Source organism: Miscanthus floridulus, chromosome 5 (genome assembly GCF_019320115.1).
Source record: "Miscanthus floridulus cultivar M001 chromosome 5, ASM1932011v1, whole genome shotgun sequence".
Lineage (NCBI taxonomy): Eukaryota > Viridiplantae > Streptophyta > Magnoliopsida > Poales > Poaceae > Miscanthus > Miscanthus floridulus.
Window position 1 is genome coordinate 65,839,779 of NC_089584.1, and position 27,261 is coordinate 65,867,039.

General features: G+C 42.0%; 1 protein-coding gene across 1 annotated transcript; it reads right to left on the bottom strand.

The window, feature by feature from the left end:
- Positions 1 to 24,665: 24,665 nt before the first annotated feature.
- Positions 24,666 to 25,858, bottom strand: LOC136452267 (pentatricopeptide repeat-containing protein At4g38150-like). The gene has a single exon (XM_066452887.1). The coding sequence runs from the start codon at positions 25,783 to 25,785 to the stop codon at positions 24,811 to 24,813; it is 975 nt and encodes a 324-aa protein (XP_066308984.1). The 5' UTR covers positions 25,786 to 25,858; the 3' UTR covers positions 24,666 to 24,810.
- Positions 25,859 to 27,261: the final 1,403 nt, after the last annotated feature.

The following is a 27,261-nucleotide window of genomic DNA, read 5'->3' on the forward strand; positions in this document are numbered from 1 at the left end:
GAGGAGTTGCTCGAGTGCCCTGACCACCGCCCATCCTCTTCCTTAAAAGGCAAGCCCCAGAGCATATTAAGTCTCCCATATTTTTATAAATATCTTGAGTATCTTTTATTGTTGATGATGCATTAAGTATAGGAATTGGTTGGAACCAATTGTTGCATTATATATCTATCTTTGTCCAGATATCGCACTTGAATCCTATGTAAGCTCAGGAGCGGGTTAAATGCTTAGCCATGCTTAGTGCGATAAAAGTCAGGTGATTTCCTATCACCTGCGAGCTTTAGGATGAGATGGGTCACGGTTGGCTATATTTGCTATCGTGGAAAAGAACCATATTAATAATGAACTAAGACCGGGTGGAGTCTTGTGTAAGTTTGAACATAGTGACTCCATCTATGTTGTTTAAGGACCGATACGTTGTACGTCCTCTTGTCATGTTGAACGCAGCCTAACATTTAGCTGGCCGGATAACTCGTTCTGACCGCGAAGCCTAGTAGCTCGATTCAGGCCGGGATGTCGAACAGTTGGTCACAATCTGGATGGCAGTAAGGATGTGAGGAGAACCATTGGCGTAAGCCCAAGGGCGGGTTAAGTCACTGAGCACTCATGGCAGAGTGGTTCTCTGGTTTTGCGGCAACTGATCGTACCCGCAACTCCTGAATTGTACCAAAGGTGACTTGTTTGTGACCTCGATGGGGGAAGCAGGGTTCGTGTTAGGAATACCCCTCCAGCTGGATAGGAATCGATTCGAATCGCCGTCTCTCCCGGATAGTGAGAACTTGACTGAGCAGCGGCAACGTAGATTCACTTAATTTAATGATATGGTTAAATGGAGAATGATGATAATGTTGCCACAGTTTATACCTGCTATGGTTAATAATGTTTGCATCTTAATCAAGTGATTGCTTAGTACATGTGCTAATATAGATGATAGGTTAATGGCTAAAAGTCACTGCTAGCTCAGGTTAAGAGTTGATCATTATTACTTATGCCTTTCTGCAAAAAGAAAGTGTCAGCCAGATCCACTAAATTAAGCTATGCATGATCCTTGGTGTCAATTATTTTTGGTTTCTGATGGGTAAGTCTAGCTGAGTACATCCTCGTACTCAGGGTTTATTCCCTCTTGTTGCAGATGACCTTCTTTATCAGGGCTTCTGTAAGTACTGTCTCCACCCAACGGGTGACAAAGACTAGATCACGGGCATGATCTCTATTTATCTTATCCGAATGCTTTTGTGGGATGTGATCGGCAAGCTGGTACTTGTATTTAAATCATGTGTGTGAGTTAACTATTTGCTTCCGCTACTTTACAAAACTTGGTTTGTAATAACTATGACTCTGATGTGTTGTAATCTATCTATGAACGGTTTGTGAAATGTTGTAATGTGTGATGTGTTATGTTGAATTACTGTGATCTTGGTTGTATGCAAGTTGGTTTGAAATCCTTCGCGGTTTCAGTTGACTACCGGGTTTATATGGGCTCAAGTGCGAGAATTTGATCGTTCCGATGATCATTTTTGTACTTGTGCTCTTATAAATTGGACGGTTCTGCGACACGAACATCCTATGTTTCCATCACTCCATGAAATCCACCGAGACGTCTTCAAGCCGTAGCAACACAAAAGTGGTGGCTGGTATGCGTAGGGGTGGTTCTCGACACAGCACGGGATGGGTGGCCCCTTCCCATCATAGCCTCCTCCACTGGAAGCCGATGTTCTTCTCGTGATGGCACCCTAGGATGGTGCTGACCACTAGGAGCAGTTGGAGCTAGATGTAGCCATGGAGCAGTCAGGGTTCAAAGTGTTGCACACTCTAAGTGAAAGAGGTCGGCCCAGGTCTTTTATCTACGCTTTTGCCTCCTGCCAAGGCACCAAAACATCCTTGAAAACCCTCGCACTCCAGCCAAGATGAAATGTCGTGTCATTGACGATTTAGGGTACTATCCACCTATAGAATAAGGCCTATTTTGGATCCTCTATGCTTGCATAGAGGTGTACACGTGGACCACAATCAAGACCAACTGATTCAATTAACAGTTCAACCAAAGTAATAGTTCAACAATTATGCAGTACTCATACATACTAATCTAGAGGTTTCATCTGTACATATAGACTTCATTAACATAAAAGTTTCACAAATTCTACGACTTAATGTCGGATGGGTAGGCAGTTGCTAAGGTACTCAATTGGTTGATGTGGTCCCAAAAGCCAGAGGTAGTGAACTATAGCGAAGATGACAGCATCTCCATCCACGAACACATTGTATCTATAAAGTATGTCTACTTCTTGTCCAGTCCTACAAAGCACAAAAATCTCTCCACAAATAGGGTCTTGAACGATTCTTGTCAAGTTTTGTGGTCCGAGAAGGTGAAGAACACCAGCTTCAACAATCAACAATCGGTCTAGGTGAATGTCCCCAAGTAGCAAACAACATCATCTGGGGTCCTGGTGCCACCCCTAGTCTCCAAAACACAAGGCTGCTCGCATTGAAATGGCTTCTTCCAAAGTAAGACATCTGTTGCAATGAAGAAATTCCAAATATGAACAAAACTGATACCGAACCCAAAACCAATTGGAACCAAATGCAAACATGGAGGTGACCGAATCCATCTAACCTTCATGGGGCATTGTCCATGACAACAATGTAAGGTGCTCGAGGTAGGGCAAGTACATGTGATGGGTCAAAATGAAGATGAAGCAATGGGTGGGGAGAATGAAGTTGAAACAACAACGGTAGGGAGAACTAATGGATTCGTATTGGTTTTTTTAGTTGGTCAAACTACCGCCAAGGCACTGGCAGGACTCGAGGGGAGATGGGAATGGGTCAGGTGCTTCTAGGTTTGTTGCCACATGGATGGTCCAGATTGATCGGAAGCGAGAACAGATGGCACATGATAAGTTAAATAGTGTCCGTATTAAGCCGGCCATTGCCACGCTAATCCAATGCTATAATACGGCGATTGTCAGTGGTTAGACTGCTTTTAGATTCTCCTAGAAACAACTGCAATCGTACATGATGGTTTTTTCCCTTTCCATTCACAAATATATAGAAAAATTTATAAACATTTGTCGAGAGATCAAATCTATGAACTGGCATTTTAGAAGTAGTATTGGAAACAACTTGCTTTGCATTTCATATAAAAATGTGGCATTGAAGAGATCAAATCTACGTGAATAGAATTTTTTTCATTTATTGATTATATATATCTAACATATAGATACAATTTGGATGAGTATATGATTGTACTCATCCGGAAACAAAATAACTAACCTAAAATATTAAAACTATTTATACTAACTATAAACTATTGAATCTAAATATATGATCCTCTCACATGCTCACCTCGCTCGCTTGGGAGGAGGTGAGGCAAAGTCAGAGTCGTCGTCATCAAAGTTGGAGTCATTGTCTTTGGCATCAGCATCGGTGTCGTCCTCATCCTCGCCCTTGTCCTCCTCCTCTAGGTCCTCCTTCTCGGAGCTCCACAGAGGACTATAATCAAACATCCCATCGTCGGAGGAGATGTTCTCCTCGGAGGAGTGGTGAGAAGGCAATTTGTTCTCTCTAGATGATGGGCTACTTGGAAACTTGATGGGGTTGTCCAACATTTTCTTTGCAGATTGAAAGATAAGGAGATGATGGATGAAGAAGATGGGTCGTTTCAAAGGGCACCAACCTTGAAGTATATGTAGAGCAATGGGTACATGGCTCTTAGGCTTTAGGCGGTGGAAGTAATGGTGATTTGATGGCCTTGGAAGTTGAGGCAATTCAACACTCACGCTGAATTTACCGCCGGTTCACCAAATGCTACTTTAGGGCCGGCGAGCAAAATGCGTATCCTAATCGGCCTAGCTTTTCATGCGACGGAGGAAATACAACCCCAATACCACTGCCGCATCTATCGTTAACCCATCAGTGGTAGAAGTCTAAACTGTTAGTTTTAGTCATAGGAGGCCTCACTATCGTTCCAACCGATGGTGCAAGTATCACACTATCGCTTCTATCGCTATGTCAGTGAAAGTGGTGACACTGATAAGTCAATTTGTAGTAGTGATTTTTTAGCGCAATCACCAAGTATGGAGATGGAATCCATTCCTAGAAATAGCACTAGAAATGCTTGTTGGTATTTCTTAGCACCATCACTAAGATTTGGATAATTCTTAGCAACGCCGCTAAGGAACACCAACACGATAGTTCTTAACGATTATAGAAGCAATATCCGCAAGTGTACAGATCTATCGTTGTAGCATTTCACTCGTAAGTATTCAGGGTATCATTATTTATATTTTCCCAAAGGAGGGCATGGTGTAAAGAGTCTATCATGGATATGAACAAGATTACAAGCTTACATCGTGGACCAAAGTTTAAAACAGGGGTAAAAATGGTATATCGAGGATAGTGGACACACACTTGGGCCAACCTTAAGGATAAAAGAGAAACAAAGAATAAAAGAATATTCCTAAGTGGAGAAGGCTTGTTCTGATATAGCCGTACAAAGAACAGTTGATGATCATACAAATTACAAGGTTAGAGCTAGACCTAAGTGCAAGATGGGTCGGGACGCCATTGAGTACTGGTCTGCCAGCAACCTCATGTGATAATTTAGACTCCTACACCCTACCCGAACATGGGGGATTATGAGGGACAGATAGGGCTATCACCACCTGTCGCCTACCCCTCCACGTGGAGTAAGAAATGCATTCACGTGTCCCCATGTACCTAGGCACCACGCCTGATTACACACAAACTACCCACATCCCCCTAGGACTCCGACCCTACAGATCAAAAGGCATAGGATATGGGCACACCCGAAGGCATAATGAATCGCCACCTCAACTTAGCTCTACTTCTAATCATACAAGTTATATGAATGATTAAGCATAAAGTTCTACATGTTAAGCTCAAAACTATATGCTAGTTCATATATCAACATTATAACATGAAGACTATACTCTAATTCAATAGCACAACTATATTGATAATATGAGAGCAAGACTTTGGAAGATTTCTTCATTGTATTCATACCAAAGATCCTTTCTTCCAAGGAGCCAAGCTCTCCTTAATAGCTCTTGCTAGCTCCAAAATACTACTAAAGTAAAAGAGTACAAGAATGTGGCAGCGAGGTGTAGAGCCAAAATGAGATGTGCGTGTAGGAGAGCTCCACCCCCTACTTATACATGAGAGAGGTCAGTTTTGGAGGTAGAAAAATAGGAAACTATCCTATACCGCCTCAATATGCCGCCATGCAACTGTCAGAGTGAAGTGGGGCCAAGCTAGGCTAGGGCGGTGTGGCCACACCTAGGGTGCGGCTGCACCCTAGGCTGGCCCGCTTCCCATCGCCTTACTCTGGCAAGCTCCTGGCTAGACCTGGATGGCTCCCACATCGGTGCTCAGCCTAGGTTTGGTGTGTAGGTGGGCTTTCTCCTTTTATTCCTTTGTGCATTTCTGTTTTACATCTTCTGAGTTGCACCATTTGTCTTGTTTTCCACTTGTGTTCAAATATATGTCCTACAAAACATGATTCTTCCAATACAAGTGGAACTATATCAATAATAAATACATATGTGTCATAAGTTTATTTATTTCTTCTATTTGGGATCTTAATTGGCGGTCAGATTTAATCATTAACGACCGCCAACAGCGCGGTGATCAAGCACAAGGCATGGCTGCCTCATCCAGCAAGAGGGGATTGACTACGATGACGTCTTCACCCCTATGGCACGCATGGAGTCAATCCATGTCCTTCTCGTGCTGGTGGCTTAGGAGGGGTGGCAGGTCCACCACATGGACGTCAAAGTCTGCCTTTCTCAATGGTAACCTCAAGGAGGAGGTGTACGTGCGCCATCCACCAGGCTTCGTCATTGCCATAGAAGAAGGAAAGATGTACTGCCTGTGCAAGGCGATCTATGGTCTACGCCAAGCACCTCACGCCTAGAACACGAAGCTCGATGCCACGCTTAAGAAGATGGGCTTCAAGTAGAGCACGCACGAGGAGGTGGTGTACTGATGGGGCAGCAGATGCAATGTCCTACCTGTCAGCATCTATGTCGATGACCTCATCATCACCAGTGTTGAAGAGCAGAAGGTGGAGGCATTCAAGGCACAGATGAAGAAGGCGTTCAACATGAGCAACCTTGGCCTCCTCTGCTTCTACATCGGCATTGTAGTGCGCTAAGACACCAGCGGGATCACCCTCCACTGAACCCACTACGCCAAGCGCATCCTCGAGCTTGGCGGCATGACAGGCTACAATCTGGCCTACACCCCGATGGAGGAGAAGCTCAAACTGAGTCAAGACAGCACGGCGGAGGAGGTCGATCCACCGTGTTGTCTCGCTCGCTCGCTTCTCTCGTTAGGGTTAGCCTAGGGTCATGTCTAACTCACCCTGCTGGTCGTTGGCCAATGCCGGCATATCGACATTGGAATGCGGCTGCTCACCGCCGTGCTCTTGCCGTCGCGATAGCATGCACACGGGCAAACCTCACCATCTCTCCACCATCGCCCAGACAAAACCCTACGTCTTCACTAGGTAGCCTTGAAGTCGCATCAGTGTTTGCCCAGGCGTGCCGTCGCTAGAGACGAGCCCGCTATAGTGTTGCGCTGCCATCCTCCATGAGCACCGTCACCATAGATAACCATTGTTAGAGGTTTGTCCATCTAGGTCATTGTATGCGGAATGAGATGGGGAACACGTCAGTGCCAATCGCGTCGCCGGAGACCTCGCCGTCGCTAAGTTGACTATGGGACCCGCATGACTACGCCTGAGGGTGTATAGACCGGTTGTACCTATCATTTAGGGTTTAGTTGGTTTTTGAATTATTTTCACAGATTTGAAAACAAACTTCAAAAATTCATATCTAGAGCTAGGAGTATCCAAATGGGGCGAAAAAAAATTGTTGGATTTATCTTGAAGTTTAATATTTGATAAAAATATGAAATTTATAGTTTAGGGTATTTTTCTAGGAGACTTAAATTGAGCAGGATAAGTGCTTTTAAATTAGGTTATATCTTGTAAAATGCATAACTTGAGCTAGGAAGATGATAAAACTATGATTCAAATTTTGCTGGTCTTGTGTTGACATGCTCTAGCTAGGAAAAATACTAAACCTATAGTAGGCATACTCAAAATATGGTCTTCATATTTAATCCTAATTAATTACTAGTTTCTAGTGAAATTAAATGGGGTAAAAATACATAACCTATGATCATGCAATTTTTTATAAAGTATTCTTGTTGTAGGAGGAAAGTAAGAAAAATATTAAATCTATTGCTTGACACTTTTCACTATGCTAAACTATTTTTGCTAAACTAAGCATATGTAGCTTATCATTTTTGTAGAGGTGGCTATACTTATCCAAATAGCACGAAAATTGTATAGTGGACTATTAGGGTCATTTGTAGGCTGCTGTAATTTTATCAGAATTTAGTGAGCAATGGAAATATTTATCCTTTAAATTATCTTATTATATAAGGAAATTGATAAATGAATATAAATAAATTAGTTAGGCATAACCATGATGTTTTCTATGATGCTTATGATGCATATGATCTGTTGGTGCTATTAGTCAGGCTTAGAAGTAATTGGTTATCGGCAGCTAGTTAATTATTGCTTTATAATTCAACTAGATGGCTGCATGTATAGTTTCTATTGTGGTGGTAAATTCATGATGATAATGATCTTTTCTGTGAAACTTGTTAATAACAAAGTTGTATATAAACTTACTTATCTACCTTGTGTTAAAGTTTCATAGTCATAGGAATTATAGTTGAGAATTATAGCTGTTAGAAGTCTGCTATCAGAAATACTTGTTCTCTAGATAGATCTGAAAGATGTAACTGTTTGGCCTAGATAACTACTGAATCACCATAAGATGATTAAAAAAAGTTGTAGGAAATTTCATAAGCTTTTCAGAAAGTCCACAACCATATTCTTTAGATGTGTATAACTCTAATTATGGTCAAAACAAGTGGCTGGTGTCTTGCAATCCAGAAAATTGCTTAGATGAGAATTTGTTTCATTACTAGAGAAGAGATATACACCTACTCAGTAAAATAAAATTTATCTTGTTATCACCTTAATGCGATGCATTTCATCACACCATATCATATATATTTATGTATGTGTGTAAGACTATATATTTATGTTTGTGTGTAAGACTACATTTATGCATGTGTGTGAGACTACCCTTTGCAACATCCAGATGAATCTATTTCAACATCCACTCTATTACTACTAAAACTTTATGAAATCACTTAACACTTTATGAATTGAAGAAATGACCTAAATAAAAGTAGGAGATCTTGAAGAGTTATACAACTTTTATATTCATCACCTTTACAGCTCAAATCATTTAGTGGTTGAAAATCAGGTTTGAAGCAGTCATTTTCTGAAATTCAAAATTTGAACTATTCAAATTTTGTCAAATAAAATGATGATCAAAATAAAAGTTGTAGATAGTGATGTGTTCAATAACTTTTATATTCATCACCTTTACAGCTGAAATCATTTACCGGTGGAAAATCAGGTTTGAAGTTATCATTTTCTGAAATTCAAAATTTGAATTGTTCAAAATTAGTGATAAAGATAGATGACTAGACTAAAATGATAGATCATGATTTTAGAAAACTTTAGAAAAAATCATCATATTTGGAGTTAGTATGAGGAAGAAAAACTAGTTAGAAGTTTCAGCCACAGATTAAAAAGAGAAATCATACTTGTTTATCATTGATCATCATGAACAGTTGTGATTTTTCTTTTTAATCTCTGGGTAAAATTTATAACTAGTCTTTCTCCCTCATACTAACTCCAAATGTGATAATTTTTTCCTAAAATTTTCTAAAATCATGCCCCATCAAGTTACTATGTTGATTTGGTCATTCTTTTCATTTGACAAAGTTTGAGCAATTTAATTTTTCAAATTTAAAAAAATAACAAGTTCTAACAAGATTTTCAACCACTAAATGATTTCAGCTGAAAAAGTGATGAATACCAAAGTTATATAACTCATCAAGATCTACAACTTTTATTTTAGTCATTTCTTCATCTGACAAAGTGATAGTAAACATTGTTCATAAATCAATATGTCTCTCGTATAGTTCATGAAACTATGAATCATATGTGAATTTGTGAACAATGTTTTCTAATACTTTGGCACATGAAGAAGTGACTAAAATAAAAGTTTAGATAGTGATGTGTTCAATAACTTTTATGTTTACGACTTTTATCGTTGAAATCATTTAAGGTTTCAAAATCTTGTTTGAAGTTGCCATTTATTGAAATTCAAAATTTCAACTGTTCAAATTTGATCAAATGAAAAGATGATCAAAATAAAAGTTGTATATATTGATGACTTCTACAACTTTAGTATTCATGAGTTTTCAGCTAAAATCATTTACTCTTTCAAAATATTGTTTCAAGTTGAAATTGTTTGAATTTCAAATTTTGAATCATTCAAACAAAGTCACATGACAAGATGACCATAATAAAAGTTGTACATGTTGATGAGTTATACAACTTTTATGTTTACAACATTTTCATTTTAGGTCATTTAATGTCCTACAATTGTAGTCGAAGTTTTAAAATTTAAAATTTTAATTTTAATTTTTTTGTTTTCTACATTTTTACTACAATTGTTTTTATATATATTTGTGCATATATAGAATAATACAAAATATTATATACATTTACTTTGTGTTTTTGTCACATAAAAAATACAGAGTTAATAATTTAATAAAATAGAAAATATTTGTAGGGGCGGATAGATCCGGAACCACACCTACAAATGCATTTGTAGGGGCGGCTGGATCAGAAACTACCCCTACAAATCATCCTGGGTATATAACCACGGACACTCGGGTGAACAAGTGTTGGGCGCTCTCTTCTTCCTCCCGACGCCGTCAGGCTGCCCAACCTTTTCCCCGGTGCCCACGGTGCTCCCGCTAGGGTTTTAGAGCCCGAGCGCCTCGCTCCGCGCCCATCTCCACGGTGGCTAGGGCTCCTCCGCAACGCCGCCACCCCTTCGGCCCTCCCGTCCCTAGGCTCCTTGGCCCTCCGTCGCCGTGAGTTGAGGCAGCCTCGCAGCGCGGCTCCTCCCTCCCTATAGTGCGCCCCGCGGCGCGGCTCCTTACTCCCCGCGGTGTGCCCTGCGGCTCAAACCTCCCCGTCGTTGTCGCTGTCAAGATCCCCCTCTGTCGCCACTCCTCTCGTCCTCGTCGAGTCCCCCTGCAGGTACGCTCGCTTGGCTCCTTCCTCTCGTGATTTGAATCTTGGATGGGAGTAGTAAGAGTCTATGATTTGCTATTAGACACCTTCATGTGAAAAAAGATTTCTTCTAAATCTTGGATAGGAGACACTAGTTGTTGCCTACGTGAGTCTAGTATCTGTCCCATCTTCTGAACACCTGAACTCATCTTCAGCTTGAGAACATTGTATCGGTGAGTGCTTGCATAAGCATAGAGGGGTTCAAGAACGTGAAATGTAGATATATCCTTGACGCACTACACAAATAGAAGAAACTGTGTGTCAATCATTTATCAATTACTTGGTAGCCTATAGTGCGCCACTCAATAAGTGATTTTTATAGGAAAATGTAAGAAAATAATCTGTTAGCGGTCATGCCTCATCTATGGCATTAAGACTATTTCTGCACTGAATGCTTTGGTGCCTGTTTCTCCTTCATTGCAACTCTTCTTTTATAGTTAGTTAGTCACTCTTGAAATATTCAGTCACTGAATTCAGTGCAAATGTGTACAGTGTAACAAGTGTGGGAAGTGGGTAGCACAATTAGCTTTTCGTTCTTTTTTCATGTATGATTTTCCTTTTGTGAATCTAAATTCTAGACTGAAAACTGAAGATAAGGAGTTAGCCCTTAGCCCAGCATCTAATTGGGTTACTTTCATCTTAGTTATGTGACGATCTTTGTATTCTTTTGTTAAGAAATGTGTATTCTTTTGCTTACATTTGTTAAGAAATGTGAGATAGCAAGGAATGTGTATTCTTTTGCATACATTTGTTAAGAAATGTGCATATTTTGCATACATGTTTATCTCTTGAGTCATGCACCTGGGAACTAAGGATGTCTATAATATGTAAACTGATGCATATTGAACCAACTGCCTATTGCCTGAAACTTAATTTTGTACAAGGAAGAACCATAAACATGTAATTTTGTTCAAAGAGTGGAGTTCTAGAACTTCTATCTAGGATTTAAGAGCCAGGAGCCACATATCTAATACTCTGGTTGTGATGCTGGATTTTTCTCACTGTGAACCCAGTTTGAACTTTACTACATTACCTAAATTATCTTAACAGATTAGTAAATCTAAGTCAACTAGTTTTAACTGTATTACGTTACCTATAAATTATCTTAATCAGTTGACTGTATGATCTGTCCAAGTCAACTTTGTTTTACCTAAATCATCTAACCAGCTTGTTGTATTTGTAACCTATACTTTATGAATGCCTATTGAGTTCCTGAGCTTGGGTTTTGTGCAGAATTATTGCAAACAGACAATCTGCAGCACAGTCAAAGGAAAGAAAAGCTCGATATATAACAAAATTGGAGCGGAAGGTTCAAACTCTTCACATAGAGGCTACTACTCTTTCAGCGCAGCTGACACTGTTCCAGGTGCCTTTCATCCTTCTACTTGCCTCATGTATTGCTGAACCGTGTTTAGTTCATTTCTTTTAGTGTGAAAATAACACGGTGCATAGTGACACTTTATTTATTATATGCTGTGCAACCAGCTGCACTCCATAGTCCATACCTGTAACCTGTATCAGCTAAACTCCAATTGCTTTACAAATCAACAGTTAGTATAATATTTTCTTTGGACTAATGCACATGGAATGAGATCTATAACACATGCTAGGATAGTTTATGTGATCATGTTGAGTATTGACTAATGCCACATGTAGTGATTAGGGTGAAATGTTCCTTGGGGTTGTTTTATATAGTTTTCTCAATGGTTGGAGATCTGAATAGTAATACTTGGTCGATGGCAGTAAAAGAACTATGTTCTCAGTTGAGCAACACTGTAGTTTTGGCATTTGTGCTAGATCTGGTGGTGGTTGAAGAATCACATACTTTCAAAGTTCTAAGTGTAACTAGCAGTAGTAACATTTGCGTGCTATATGCATGTGCATTTTTTTTGTTGGAACCACAAGTGTGATGCTATTTAGAATAACAGATGGGCCTTGCTGTGCTTCTTGCTGTGATAAAAGAATTGGTGCAGAGAAAATCAGTGATTAAATAATTTATGCTTCTACTGATTTCAAAAGCATGCCTTGTTGCATTAGCTAGCACCGAAGATTTTTTTATAAATAAAAAATAGAATCTCTACTTAGTTGACCAAGAGCAAACTGCATGCTCCTCTGCATGTAGCGGTTTGGTTTGTGTGACTCTACTCTGCTGGTGCTACCCTTGTTTTGAAGAGAGAAAAAGACAATCCTAAGCATATCTTGTTTAAGGTGAGACCCTAATAGTCGCCGATTGAAAATCAGCATCTTTATCATTGATGAGTTTGAATCATTAGATTTCCATCAAATCATCTGTTAATCGAATTAATTAAACATTAGGGCACGCTCTATGATTTACTTTGAGCCCCTTCAGTTGAGAACTCCAGATGCTACTTAGCACTTTCATATGTGGCATTCATTGATGGCCTGGTTGGGAGAAAGGTGGTGTAGTGGCAGTTGCTCTCCAGCAGCTGCCTGAACATATAGGAGAACTCTGCTCATTCCAGCACCTCAGCATAATTTATTTGCCTTCCCTGACTTGTCTTCCCGAGAGCATGCAGCGCCTCACCTCACTTCAATCTCTCAACTTGTGTATGTGTGGCGCACTGACCCAGCTTCCAAAGTGGCTAGGCGAACTCTCTGCACTTCAAAAACTCTAGCTCCAGAGCTGCGGTGGCCTTACATCCTTGCGAAAATTCTTCTCTCTTCTCTATTCTATGGCTGCTGCTGGCTGTCCTTTCTAATACTACTTCCTGTCCTACTACTACTCTACTACTCCATAGTCTCTACTCTCTACTACTATTCTCTCTTACTATGTGGCTAGTGGCTACTAATCTTCTCTGTACTTGCTGTGATTTTTGCTTACACTCTATACTTCAATTTTTTTATTTTCATTGCTTGCTGGCTATCCTCCTCCTCTCTCTACTTATTTTCTTCTGCTTGCGAAAATTGCACAGCTTAGATATTGGTACATGATTATATGCTACCTTTTTTTCTCAGAAAATCGTATTACATGTTGTCGTGTGCTCGTGTTATATCACCACTATTTACTATATTGGTTCACAAGACCTACACTTTTCCTTTTTCTTCTCCTCATCTCTATTTGTTCTCAGCTCGGTATACATATATGCATTTTGCATTCTCTCAGCATACATACTTGTACAATAAAATAACTTACTAGATAGAAATGTGGAACAGATGCACAGTCCCCATTACTTGGCTTGGCTAATGTTTCTTCATGTTTATATTATGTATTAAATCCATGGTACTATGCATTATTATGCATCCCTATGTATTAACTTGTTGTTTTTTGTCCTCTCTTTTGCTCTCAGATCCCTATGTCTTTTGCCATCAACTGCTGCTCTATGTTTGCTAAGCAGTTGTTGCTTTTTTTTGCCAAATCTCCCATCCCCTCTCCTCTCCTTTGTTTTGCCGATGATGAAATTGTCCAAGTCCATACATTATATGGAATATTGGCTGATGATCAAGAACTTGTGAGGAACTTGGCATCATTAGCAGCCGCCCCTACATTACCTTCTCCTCTCTTCTCTGTTATGATGCCTTGATGCTCCAAGTTCATGATCAAATGATGATTGACATGTTTCTGAGGCCTCTACTACTGCTACTACTCATTTTTATATATATTATTATTTTATAGGACTACTTTGGTTTATAAACCTTTTTGATTTCTTATACCTTCTCGTGTACCTAAAGCACACTTTCTTGCATCTATTAGAACAAAGCGTAAAATAATATCACGGACACCAGACAATGCAGCCCAATGCCCCGAGCATGATGAGCATTCAACCTATGAGGAGCAAGCACTAGAGGACCAGCTTACACAGGAGTAGTTCGATAACGAGTTAGAAAAGGATCTAGAAGTGATGCTTACTCAGGAGCAGTGTGACGAGGAGGAAGAGGGAGCAGAAGGAAGAGCAGGAGAGGCTGCTGAAGGCGAAGAAGAGGATGATGATGATGATGATGATGACTCAGAAGAGAGATATGTAAGTCCCAAGGATCCTTTCCCACTTGAAGCCAGAAGAAGGCCAACGGAGAAAGATTTAGACAAGGATTTTGACCCAAACGAGGAGGTAGAGATAAAGCCTTAGCTTGTAAATTTTGCTAAAGCTTTGGTTGTGTTACCTCTACTAACACTTTGGCCTGTCGTATATATAGGTCCCTCCTGAAACTCAAAAAAGACAACATCCACGACATCTCACTGGACAAGATGGAGTAGAGGAAAGGAGAGCAGAGGCAACAGCCATAGAAACAAACATTGAGGCCTCTGCTCCACAACCTCAAGACACAACCATGACTACCAAGCCTAAGAGGAAACAAGGGGATAGAAAAGCAAATCAATATCCAAATAAGGCATGCTATGTGATAACAGAGGTCGGGCCAGTAGGGGAGATCCTTGAGCCAAAGGAATTAAGAGGACAATTTCGTAATGTGATCGGGGCCCTAGTTAGAGATAAATTAAACCCAGCAATCCCTAACTAGAAAGAGGTACTAGAGAAGAAAAAGGATAAACTATGGAATAGGCAGCTAAAGCTCAATTTTAGATTTCTAGAGGGTAAGCACGAACTGGTAAAAAAATGTTTTCAGGATGATGGGAGAGTCATTTCGATGTTGGAGGTCGGAACTCAACAAGAAGTATATCCAAAAGGGGTTAACTCCCTTCAACGAGTTCGGCAACATAACTCCTAGTCAATGGGAGGAGCTCGTGGCTCAGAAGGCTTCACCGGAGGCATTAGAGCTTAGTGCACGTAACACCGAGCTGGCAAAGAGGAACAAACACCACCATCATCTAGGCCCCAATGGCTACTATGCCAAGGAAGAGCAGTTTAGAAAGATAGACGAAGAGGTTGTAGCTGCTGGGAATATCGATGTGATGAATTTGAAGGTACGCTCAAGGAATTGGATATATGCGAGGAGTACAAAATCATCCAGCGGTAATCTTAAGTTTAATAAGCCGAAGACCCAAGAGGCAGTATCAAGGATACTGAAATATGCTGAAGACAAAGACAAGGGCTCATTCAAACCTTTCATAGAGAGGGACGAGCTTAGCCTTGGCTTGGGAAACAAGGAGCACACAGGCCACACCAGGGGGCTAGGGAAAATGACGACCAGGAAGCAAGGATTCGAAGAGGATAGGCACATGTATAAGAAACATGGCAGAGACTGGGAGACTAATCTTGAGCTCCAAGTGAAGGCTCTAGTTGTGAAGGCGCTGGAGGAGCAAGGACTGTCTACGGAGCTACGAATATTAATGATGCCGCTGGGAGAACTGCCATTAGTTGGTAGTCCTCCGAAAGTTCCTAGCAGCCAAGGTTTCACTACAGCCACAACCCCTGTCGATCGCATACGGGAACCAACTAGTTGTACCTTGGTGTTTCTCAGTGGCCAACAGAACATTGTGATGGAGATGGCAACGGGTGTGGCACATCCTCCCGGTGGCTTACACCACAATAATAAGATACCACCGGACTACACTAGGGTCGAGGTGCATACCGTGAAGCCTGAGTTCATGTAGTGGAGGATAGACTATGCAACTCTCGAGGGGCTGGTGTTACTTAGAGACGTAATGGGACAGTTCATCCTCTGGCACAAACAGGACATTATATTAACTGCTTCTTCGCCGCATCCCCCTCTCCCAAATTTGGAGCGAGTTGTTGAGGTCGGGGAGATATTTTCACCGTCTCGTGACCACCACATTCCTGAGATGCCACATTCTTTCCTGCCTCCTAGTGAGCATGTGCCTGATAAGCCACAACCTTCTCTAGCTCATACCGAGCAAGTGCATGATGAGATACCACAGTCTTCTCAACAAGCACAGCCGATACATGAACAACGAGTGCCTCCTAAAGAAGGTGATGCACAAGAAGATGAGGACGTGCCTGAATGGGAACTTCGAAAGAAGCATCCAATCATCATAAGACTAATTTATGTTCCGATGAAAGACGCCTCGTTGGTGTCTAGGTGGTATTCCCATGACCAGTTCAAGCCTGAGAACCAAGTTAAAAAGTCCCATCATGGGCTTCTAAGGAGGCCGTCACTAGCAAACTCCACCAAATAGCAAAGTAGTATCCAAATGTTGATGCCATCAAATGGTCAAAGGATTGCTCGAAAACTTATGAAAGAGGCAAGCCCTTCCTACCAAACCAGGACATCCAGTGCCTACCATTTGGAATGAGAAGGTTCCATGATTGGTACTTGTGTGTTCTCCCAATGAGCATAGACCTTGTATAAGCATGCTTCTCCACACATTTGGAAGCCCAGCCAGGAAATTTGTCTTTGACTTCAATGGCATGCAGACATGCTTTCACCTTGTAGCAATGGAGATGAATCTAATTCGCATGTGGTGACTGTAAGTCCTGGTCCTCCCGATATGATATGAATGTAATCTTTGAATTTTATTGTAACTAACCCACGCCGTGATTTGTACTCCCTCCATTCCAAATTGTAAGTCATTCCAAGAATCTTGGAGAGTCAAAGCATCTCAAGTTTGACCAAAAGTTATATGAAAAAATGTAAAAATTTACGACATCAAATTGATATCCTATGAAAATATAAGTAATGAAGAATCTAATGATACTTAATTGGTATCATAAATGTTATTATCTTGTTATATAAATTTGGTCAAACTTGAAAAACTTTGACTCTCCAAGATTCTTGGAATGACTTGCAATTTGGGATGGAGGGAGTAGAATGCAAGTGCACATTGTAAAACAAATGCCAAGTGTGAAAGCCGGGTATATAAACCCTCAAGCTATAGCACAAACAAATTTTAATTACCCTAAATAGTGAAACCTAGATGACAAAAAGCTAGCTGCTGGAAAGACCCTTTGGGAGAAAGAGCATATCCGTACGAAGAAACTAAGGGAAGAGTCCCTTAAGGTTGTGGCATACATTACCCTGGCTTTCAAAATTCTCCAACAGCACTCTACTATATGGCTACCATACAATTTCGAGTAAGTTCAACTCTATACTTAAAGCTTTCTTTGATATATTTTATTCGATGCAAAAGAGCTTATCTAGTTATATGATTAAATCCATGCAGCAACCACTAGATTTGTATAGGCATCGATGTTAGGAGGAGCATGGCATGGGTCTTTGATTCAATAGATAAGGACCCGATGACATATAAAGACTTCATATCGATTCTCAAGACGTATACATATCGATAATCCCCATTAGCTTATATGTTTATATATATATATATACTTGTAACGTTAACTTTTGGATACTAACAAGTTGTATTTGCTAAAATAATTCGAATAAGGCATTTAGGTTCTATGTCACTAAACATCACGGAAGGCATGATCCAGCAAGGAAGGAAAAGTTCGCTATAAAAATACTATGTGCGATAAGTGTAACTTACTTCTTCAGTACTCCATTACATGGCTGTCAAAAGCATTACTTAACATTTTCATATGCAAAACACACAGTGCCCCAAACAGAAGCCTAGGAGTGTACATTGTGGATACTATGTATGTTCTATGATAAGTAACATCGGTGCCTACTGGAGACACCCCTTAAGGGTAAGTTTGAACCTCTTCACCCATAGTATAAAAACTTCGCACATGGTATGAAATACTAAACCGAAACTTGTTCTCTTGTAGTGGAAAGAAGAGAAAGAAATGAAAAGAGACCCATAGAAGGATGACCAACTCTTAGAGCTCGTCGGCGACCTTTGCAACTTCATATTGGACCAGATTGTACACGTCAAAGGCACCTACCATGACCGAGAGTCTGACTTAGGTAGAAATCCTCAGTACCAACACCTTCGTGAGATTGAAAGACTAGCTCTAGGCCGTTGATAACAATGTGTATAAAATTTGACATTGGTTTTACCTTGTGAATTATGTCTATTTAATGATGGATTGTATATATTCTTGTGAATTGGACTTGTAATTGTAGTTTATATAATACTCTTGTGCTTGTAGTTTATATAATATTCTTGAGCGAACGCGGTTTGAAATGTTGGTCGCGGGGTGTTCGGTGAGACGTTGAGCGAATGTGGTTCGGAACGTTGATCGCTCACTCGCAACGCGAACGCAGGAATACGCGGAAACATGGTAGTTCTGGTCGAATTTGAATTATAAATTTGAATTTTTTGTGGGAAAATGTACTGTAGGACGGTTCTAGACTGAACCGTCCCTACAAATAGGTATTATAGGGGCGGCTGGTACTACAGCCGCCCCTACAAATCTATTTGCCAGCCGCCCCTACAAATCGATTTGTAGGGACGGCTCATAACACCAGCCGCCTCTACAAATCGATTTGTAGGGGCGGTCTATGAACCGCCCCTATAAATGCATGATTTGTAGAGACGGTTTGGTAGGAGCGGCTAGCCAAACCGCCTTTACAAATGGTCTTGAGCCCCTCCTACAAATAATATCTGTAGTAGTGAAGGTCATGTTGATCGACCACGTCGCAAAGCATGCAGGCTGATCAATATGCCCTGCTGCGCCTTGGACACGTATTCATCACTTCATCCAACATACAAAAGATGACGACAAGCTAGCAAGTTATTGGGAGATTTAAATCGTACGTACACGTTCTTACTATAGGCGTACACGTATATGCTCATCTATCTACTCAGATATACCAAGCCACTAAGCTTTGGGGCTCGGCCATTGTTACAACTTAATCAGCTTCACTCCAACTATGTTCGAGGGCTCAAATAGGATGGAAGACTAAATTTTCAAGCATTCAACCATTCGGCGACAAGCGGTCATTAATCATTGTCTTCTAGGGGTTACTCGACTGCACCCTTGAGGACGTCTACAAGATCATGTAATCGACTACCAAATAGTCGGTTTTAGGCTTGGGGGCTGCGAGATACATATCCTCAGAGGATGCATTCAAATTTCTTCGAAAAAGAATTGCAGACAAGACCCTTGAACTCTTAGTTTCAAACAGCAAGAGGCTCGGGGGCTACACTCAGTGAATGCACTTTTTCGAAAAGTGCACACCACTCGAAGATTTCAAGAAGCACTACATGATTTCTCTCAAAAAGCACTCGGATGAATCTTGTTTCTACTTGGCAAGATCTGGAGGAACAAGAAGGCTTTCAAGATCAACCATACAGTGCTCGGGGGCTTGTGGGACATAGTCCCTGGGTACCCCACAAGGAAGGGAGAAGATCTAGTCTAGAAATTTCCTATATGTAATCCTAGTAACATTGCTACCCTGTAATCCTACTAGGACTCTTACATTGTAACCGACTAGGAGACTTACCTCCTGGGCTATATAAAGGAGGACAAGGCTCCATAGATGGGAAGAGCAACAGACCTCGCGGTCTAAACCCCAAGCACAGGGCGCAACATACTATTCACCCCAAACTGGATGTAGGACGCTATTCCAATGGACCGAACCAGTATAAATTGTTGTCTCTGCGTTCACCGTCGACTTCTGCATACACCGAAGCCCACCAACCATCGTCCCGGGTAACCCCGTGTCGAGTTGCCGGTTATCAAACACTGACAGTCTAGAAATGAACAAAAGATCATGTGAGAAGTACTGCCTTGTTTGTTTTTTTTTCCACCTCTCGGAGTCCATGTTGATAGTTCCCTTGTCCCAATTCTAATCCGTACCAGTTTAGTTCCTCATCAATTTTTTCCATGCAGTCAAATCAGCCCTCAACTTGTCCCACTTGTTCTTAAGTTGAGTTTTTTTTTCAACATGATACTGGTGTACTGAAAAAACCTTTCATTCACCTTGGTATAGCTCACATTGTTCAAATAAGTGTTTGGTCGATTTTCTTTTCTAACTTGTTCAGCAAACAACTTACAAACAAGTGCGGTATACTCATCATTCCACTCCATTTGATCTGCCTAATCATGGTTTCCCCAAAACATTGTTCAAATGTCTGAAATTACAAGTACCTAGCACTAGATTGGAAGAGAAATATACCTCATCATCCCTTGCCCTTTTGTTGCCCGATGGAGCATGTCCCCTAGCTTGCGCACTGGACGTACAGATGTTTGCGACAACATCCGTACTTCATCGCCGATCCCTGAGGTCAGGCCACTACCGGGCGCGCCCATGCTAGCACCGCCCGAGCCCAGGCCAGCTGCGCCCAGGGCACTGCCAGCCATGGCAACGCCGTCCAATGAGGTGAAGGGAGGGGGCGCCGGCCGGAGTTACACCAACGGCGACTGCACGGGGAAGTCCAACTGTTGTTTTTGTAGCCGGATTGGAAGACGATGGGGCGAAGGAGGTGGAGGTGCAGATCTTCTCATCCTGGCAGCCGGATTGGAAGACGATGGGGGCGTGGGCGGCGGCGGTCGAATGTGCTAGAGAAGACAATGCGCCTCGCGGGAAATGGGAAAGATCGCAACCTAGTATCGGCATCGGGGGAAAAGAAAAAAAGAAAGCGAACTGGTACGTTTGTAATCGATGGCATTGGTGGGAGGGGTTACAAAACTAGTGTTTTCAAAGCACCACTTAAGGTGCTTCATGGATTTGGTGGATTTGGAAGCTAGATCCACGTTTTTGGTGAATCTAGAGTTTACGGAGCTAGAGCATTTGGCTGAAAAAATATGAGCAGAGCTGTTTTCTTAGATCTAGAGCTGCGTAGAGCTCTATCAAACACTCTATAATTTGCAACGGGAGTAGTTATCAGGCCCATGAAGCGGCGAATAATCAAACGTGAATACGTGATTAGTACCGCTATCCAGCTTTGAGAACTATTGGTTCGAGCTTTAGCCTTTTATGTTACTGGTTCAACATGTCTGCTGGTTCGAGTACAGACTAAAAAATAGTAACACGTAAAACACATCAAAGGCCCCGTTCGCTTATCTTAAATTTGGCTTGTTCGGCTTGTTTTTTCAGCCGGAACAGTGTTTTTCTCTCACAACAATTCAGCCGGAATAGTGTTTTTCAGCCAGTTTCAACCAGTATAACTAGGCATTGCTTGAGGTCACTATATAACATGCGACCAGTTTCTTATTCCATGTTAAAAATTAAAGAATTACGAGAAATATTGAACCATCAAACATAAGTGATGAAATACACAAAAGAGGGATTGAAAAATAGGACATTCTAGTTATTGACCTTGATTTCTCGCTTTTTCGTTGGTTGAGTGCCAAATCAAAATGCCTGCAGTGCCAAATCAAAATACCTACCACTGCAGCACTACATGCTGTGTGTTTTTAAGTGTACGTGGTTTGCAGCTACCTGGTACGGCGGTGCCCTGGCTGCGTGCTGTAGACCTGCACCTCCTCTATGGCTGCACTGCCTGAGTGCAGTGTTGCCCTTTTTCGGCGAACCACACCCACTTGAAGCCTGGGTGCTACCAAGCCACGCATCCATGTGCAGCGCCCTGCGCTAGCCCTAGTGAGGTTGTGTCATTGTGTGTCGTTGCAACAGTTGCCTACTCATGTCACTGGTGGTGGAGAAGAGCCACCAGCCCACCACCGGGTTCCTGCAGGAGCAGGATTGGAGATTTGGAGGGAAGGCAAGTGTTGCTAGTGTCAGGATCTGAACGGGGAACGAATGGGGAGAGGGCAGAGTGAAGTGGCTAGGATGCAGTTTCACCAGTCATCAACTTCCACATCATCAACCAAATAATATTCATCAGTCATCATCTTTCGGGTTTTCAAGTTCTTCAGTCATCCGACTTCCAGCACTAGCAGATACTGACCGCCTCCAAGCACAGGTTGTATCATTATCTGTCACATCGCCATGGGCTGCCCTAGGAAAATTAGGGCCTCGAAGCATTTGGTATGCACCAACAGCTTCATTAACTTGTTACCATGTAATGGTAAGTCCGCTACGTTCAGCATCCACATCAACACATTCATTGTTCCAATCAAAATCATCCAAACACAAAGGATCAAAGCTGCCTGCTTCTTTCTCATGACCCTTTTTGAAACCTCATTGCCATCATTCAGTTGTACAGAACATAGACCAAACCATTCAGCCTCTTGAGCTATAACCTGTTTCTTTTCTTAGTATGAATCTACAATGGAAAAATGTAAACAAAAGAATTTTTCAGCAAGCATAGATAGATTCGATTTAGTTCTTGAACTCAAATGATTGACAATATTAGTTAGTTACATGCAAACTCAAATATGCTCCAGTTGTGCTCACAGCCCAAAGTTGAGACAGAAAGCTCAACACGTTTTGCAAATCTTTGGAGCTCTACGGCTTTGCCACCATATCAATGCCGCCATTGATAAGATCAAATCGCCACAAAACAGTTTTATGTTAGAAATTTGGAAAAAATAATCAGAAATTCAGATTGTATCTCAAGAACTGAACATAACTTCCAAGGTGACCTGGTTTTGAGGTTGTTGATTGCAATTTTGTTTCTGAAACTAACCCTTAGGTCCTCATATTCCAAACTCCAAAGCTAGGTCATCAATCTTGTTTTGAAGATCATCATTAGGCACCATTTTTTTTCCAAGAACCTCAGTGAATGAAGACCTTAGCTTACCAGTCTGAACATCATGTCTTCAGCTCAAAATGCTTGTTTCGATTCAAATACAGTTCTGCCCCATATAGTTTTTGGTCGATTTGGTCATTCCAATGCCGGTGAGTAATGACCAAGCAAGTCTTCCTTTGTCCTAGTAGGTAGATTTTCAGTGCACCATGCGTCCATATCTACACACCTTTAGCTAAGGAACAAGCAAACTCGGCACCTGGATGGATGGCAACGTCGAGGTCAACCTAGTCCCCATTTCCCAAAATGTAGCTCAAGAAAAGATCTTTTATGATATTTAGAAAAGAGTGGTCAACTTTTTATAGGCAAAGAGTATGTTACTTGTGCACACAACTTTATAGTAAAACTGTAAAAGGGCAGCAACTTAGGTTAAAGTTGCTAACTAATGCATGAGAAAAACACTTCTTTACTTTTTACTGATATCATAACCATGAATATCCAGATTATGTAGTATGTTCTTGTGCACACAACTTTTTATAGTAAAAGGGCAGCAACTTAGGTTAAAGTTGCTAACTAATGCATGAGAAAAAAACACTTCTTTACTTTTTACTGATATCATAAATTAGCATGAATATCCAGATTATGTATTTATTTGTATATGTAAGGGTATGTTTGGATGGCTTTCCAACCTCACCATGCTGCAAGTGCAGCCACCAAATCTCTGGTGAGCAAAAGATTTGCAAAACTTTTATGAATGTGGCAGTTGTAAACAACTACACCCTCCTGTCACAAAAACATGTCGTTTAGGACAAGATGGCCAAACCTTAAAAACTACAAATATCAATAACTTTTAGGTTATTTAGTTCAGAAACATGGAAGTTATTTACGTAGAGTTACATTCACATATACTCACAAAATTTCATAAATTTGAAATTTTTAAGAGCCTACCCCAACTTGCTTGGGACTGAAAGGCTATGTTGTTGTTGTCGTTGTTGTTGTTGTGAAATATTTTAAGAATACATTCTAGAAGAAATTAGTGGTCAAAGATCATGCAAAGTCAACCGGAGGGAGTACAAAGATGCATAACAGAGTAGTACGGCACGCCAAAGATGCAGCCACAAATCAAACAGCGTCCTAAGCAAGTGCGGTGCGCCAAACTTGTGGCACGGCGAGTTGCGACAATTAACAACACACCCTTAGTAATGTGAATTGTGTTTTCTACTTTAAAAGCATGAGTCTTCAACTAATACTTTGAAGGGAGCATATCCCATGAAAACCAGAGTGCTGGAAGTTTGAAACCCCCATCAAAAAATCGTATCTTCAAGTTTCTGAAAATACTGAAAACTCACTATCATTAAAAACTCGCGTTATATTACCACATCACACAAAATTCAACTTTCACGACCAAACTTCATCAATTTTGTGAGATACAAAAGGGAAAAACTGTCAGACACATGCACATATTTTGCCCTTTTGCCCTTCTAAACCCTGGATTTGTCATTTTTGTATCTCTCAAATGATGTGGAGTTTGGCCTTGAAATTTTGCATGGTATCATATAATAACCTCATCTGAAAATGGCAAGTGTTCCAATAATTTTGAGAACTTCTAGAAATGTGTTTGGATGGATTTTCATGTTACCAGTCAGCCAATTGTGGTTTATGAGGTCACTTGCTTGAAGTATCAACGAGTTGACTCTCAAATTATCAAGTCATTGTATTGAAGTAGCAATAAGATGACAACGAAGTTGTATCTGAGCATTGATTGCGTATTCATGTGTGAATTGATCATCATGCACTTACATTGCCAATAGTCAAAATACAGTGCAAATAGCAACCCATTGCCTTCATAATAGAAACATCATAACAATGCAATTTTCAATGTCATGGAAAGCTGTCCTAATTGGGACAGTTGAATACATAAAGGTTAATTGCAGTAAATATGTCCTAATTGGGACAGTTGAATAGATCGGGTGAATTGCAGTAAGTACGTCCTAATTGGGACAGTTGAATAGATCGAGGTGAATTGCATATAACAAAAGTGCATACAGATGACCACAATGATAGATTCCATATAAGAAGACACGGTAACCATTTTGTTTAATCATGGAAGCAAGCAAACTCTTGAGAAATAATAACTACAAGGCTAACAAAACGATGAGAGTGTGCACATACTACTTTCTGGTAGGGATTAGAAAGGTCGGCCTGATTTTCTTTTGCCAAAGATCACCTCCCACACCACTGGTGAGAATGGGCCTTTCTTGTCCAGGTGCTCCCTGATTGACTTCTCATCAATAGCAAAGTTCCTGTCCTGGAAGCTCCTCACAAGCTTTTCACCATCATCCACCCCTTTTGTCTTGCACACTGCATCAAGCAAGCCTACAAACGTCTCAGCATTCGGCGCAAGCCCAGCCTCAAACATCTCCACACAGAACCCAACAGCATCATCCAGCCTGCCCCCCTTGTACAACCCCTGTATCAGGAGCCAGTAGCTGAATGCGTTTGGGATGACTCCATTCCCTTGCATCTTCCTGAAAATCCTCACAGCGTCATCTAGCTTGGCCGCCTTGCAGAATGCCTCGACGACAGCTGTGTAGATGACCACCTCCGGGATGGCTCCCTTCTCTCGCATCAGTCCGAACAGCTTCATGGCGTCCTGCACCAGGCCGTTCTTGCACAGCCCGTCGAGCATGTCCACGGCGTTTGGGATCAGCCCGGTCTCCTTCATCCTTCGGAAGATCTCGTCCACATCCACCGGCTGCGCGGACGCAGGCTCGTCCTCAGGCTGCCGCCGCTCATCGCCGCCTCCCGTAGCGGCGGCGGCGGCGGCGGCGGAGGGACCATCGCCCAGTTTAAGCTTCGCCAGCAGCGTCTCCCCAACGACCTTCTGGGCGCTTCGCTCGGGCTGCTGCTGCTGCTGCTTCCCAGCGGAGGCGTCGGATAATCCCCTGCCACGCCTCTGCGGCGGGGGAAGGGGGTTGTTCTCGGGGTCGGCGCCGAAGTTGAGGGTGCGGAGGAACGCCTCGTCCTCTTCCTCCTGCCGTGCCTCGCGAATCACCCGCCGGCGCCGGTCGCCGGTGGAGTAGAGGCGCTGGAGCCCCCCAGCGCCACCTAGAAGGAGGAGGCGGCGGAGGGCGCCTGATCTCACCGGAATCTGCAGACTCATCTCAGTTCCTCTGGCTCTCCTCTCTAATCTGGGGTCGTGGCGGCGGAGCACGCGAAAGGCGTAAGAGACTAGCACTCAGTGATGGAGACAATCGGAATTTTGCTGGAAGTGGGCTTCGCCCAAAAGCCATCAATTTTGTGGGCTTCGTTGAAATGCACTTATGAAACGAGTCCAACACGCTATAATGTTATTTTGAGTTTTAAGTCTACTTTAAAAAAAATTCAGCCAAAATTTTAGCCTTCAGTGACCATTTTGCCCCTGAGCTCGTTGAATTGGTGGGGGAAAGCGAGCAGAGAGAGAAGTGCGGGCGGTGGTGCTGCTCGTCGCCAGGCACAGAGAGAGACGGTGGGAGACAGAGAGGGCTTGAGCGGTGGAGCTGCTCACCGCTGAGCAGAGCACCTGGGCGAGCGCCCGGTCGCTGGGAGCACGCGGCTCCTGTTGCTCGGCCTCCCACGACGAACAAGTAGGAAGAAACGAAGAACTAGAAATCTAGAACAGGAAACCGGCAGCCACAAAATCAACGAAAAACTAGACCAAATCAAAACAATTCGCGACCAAACTTTTCGCAGGCCATCACAAGGGAGTTGGTGAGCATACTCTAAGAGATCATCGCCCAATTTCATCAACCCGTTGTGGATTTCCCGTTAGAACACAAAGATATTTTTCCCAAGGAGAATATTCGTTGCAAGAGCGGTACAGCGGTGTAACTTGGTAAAGGTACTTGGTCAACAGGGGCCCTCGGTTTTGTCGTGGCACGAAAAGCTATTGACCAGGCGACTATTACCAACTTACACGCAATGAAGGCAATGGGGTCATAGACCATAGAATCAGAGGAGTATTGCAAGGAAAGATTTAGACAATAAGGGTTCCTTTCGCAATAAGGGACAAGGAAATCAAATCTCACAACGGATTTAATTTAAGTAGATTCAAATGTTCTATGGGAACATCCACAATTAGTTGATACAATGTCCTCTATTATCTAATCCTGATTGTTCTGCTTGCATCGGAATGGTTGCTTCTCTCGTAATTGCTGGACGTCATCTCAAGAACCCTAAGCAAGTCTAACAGAACCTAAGGGTAAACTGACGTATCAAACACAACGGAATAAACAACATGCATGTTCCAATGCCCTTATACTAGTACAATGTACAAGCACTTACTCTCCCACTTTTGACACATTGCGTGCCTCCTACGACCAGACAATTCTAACAACTACGGGCGGAATACAATGGGAGGATTACACACTGGAGGATAGCGACAAAAGGCACTTCTAACTACGGTTACATCTCCCTTAGGACAACTAATCTACTTCGTTGGACCACGCAGCTTCATCCTTGGGCTCGATGGATTCTTCTATTGCTCGGCTATGGATCTACCTCCTCTCTTGGCAGTGGCTGAGTGAGGGGAAGCAAGGACTCTCCTAAAACCTCTGCGGGTGAGGGTATTGCAACACCGATTCTTCATCTTTCTAGCGGG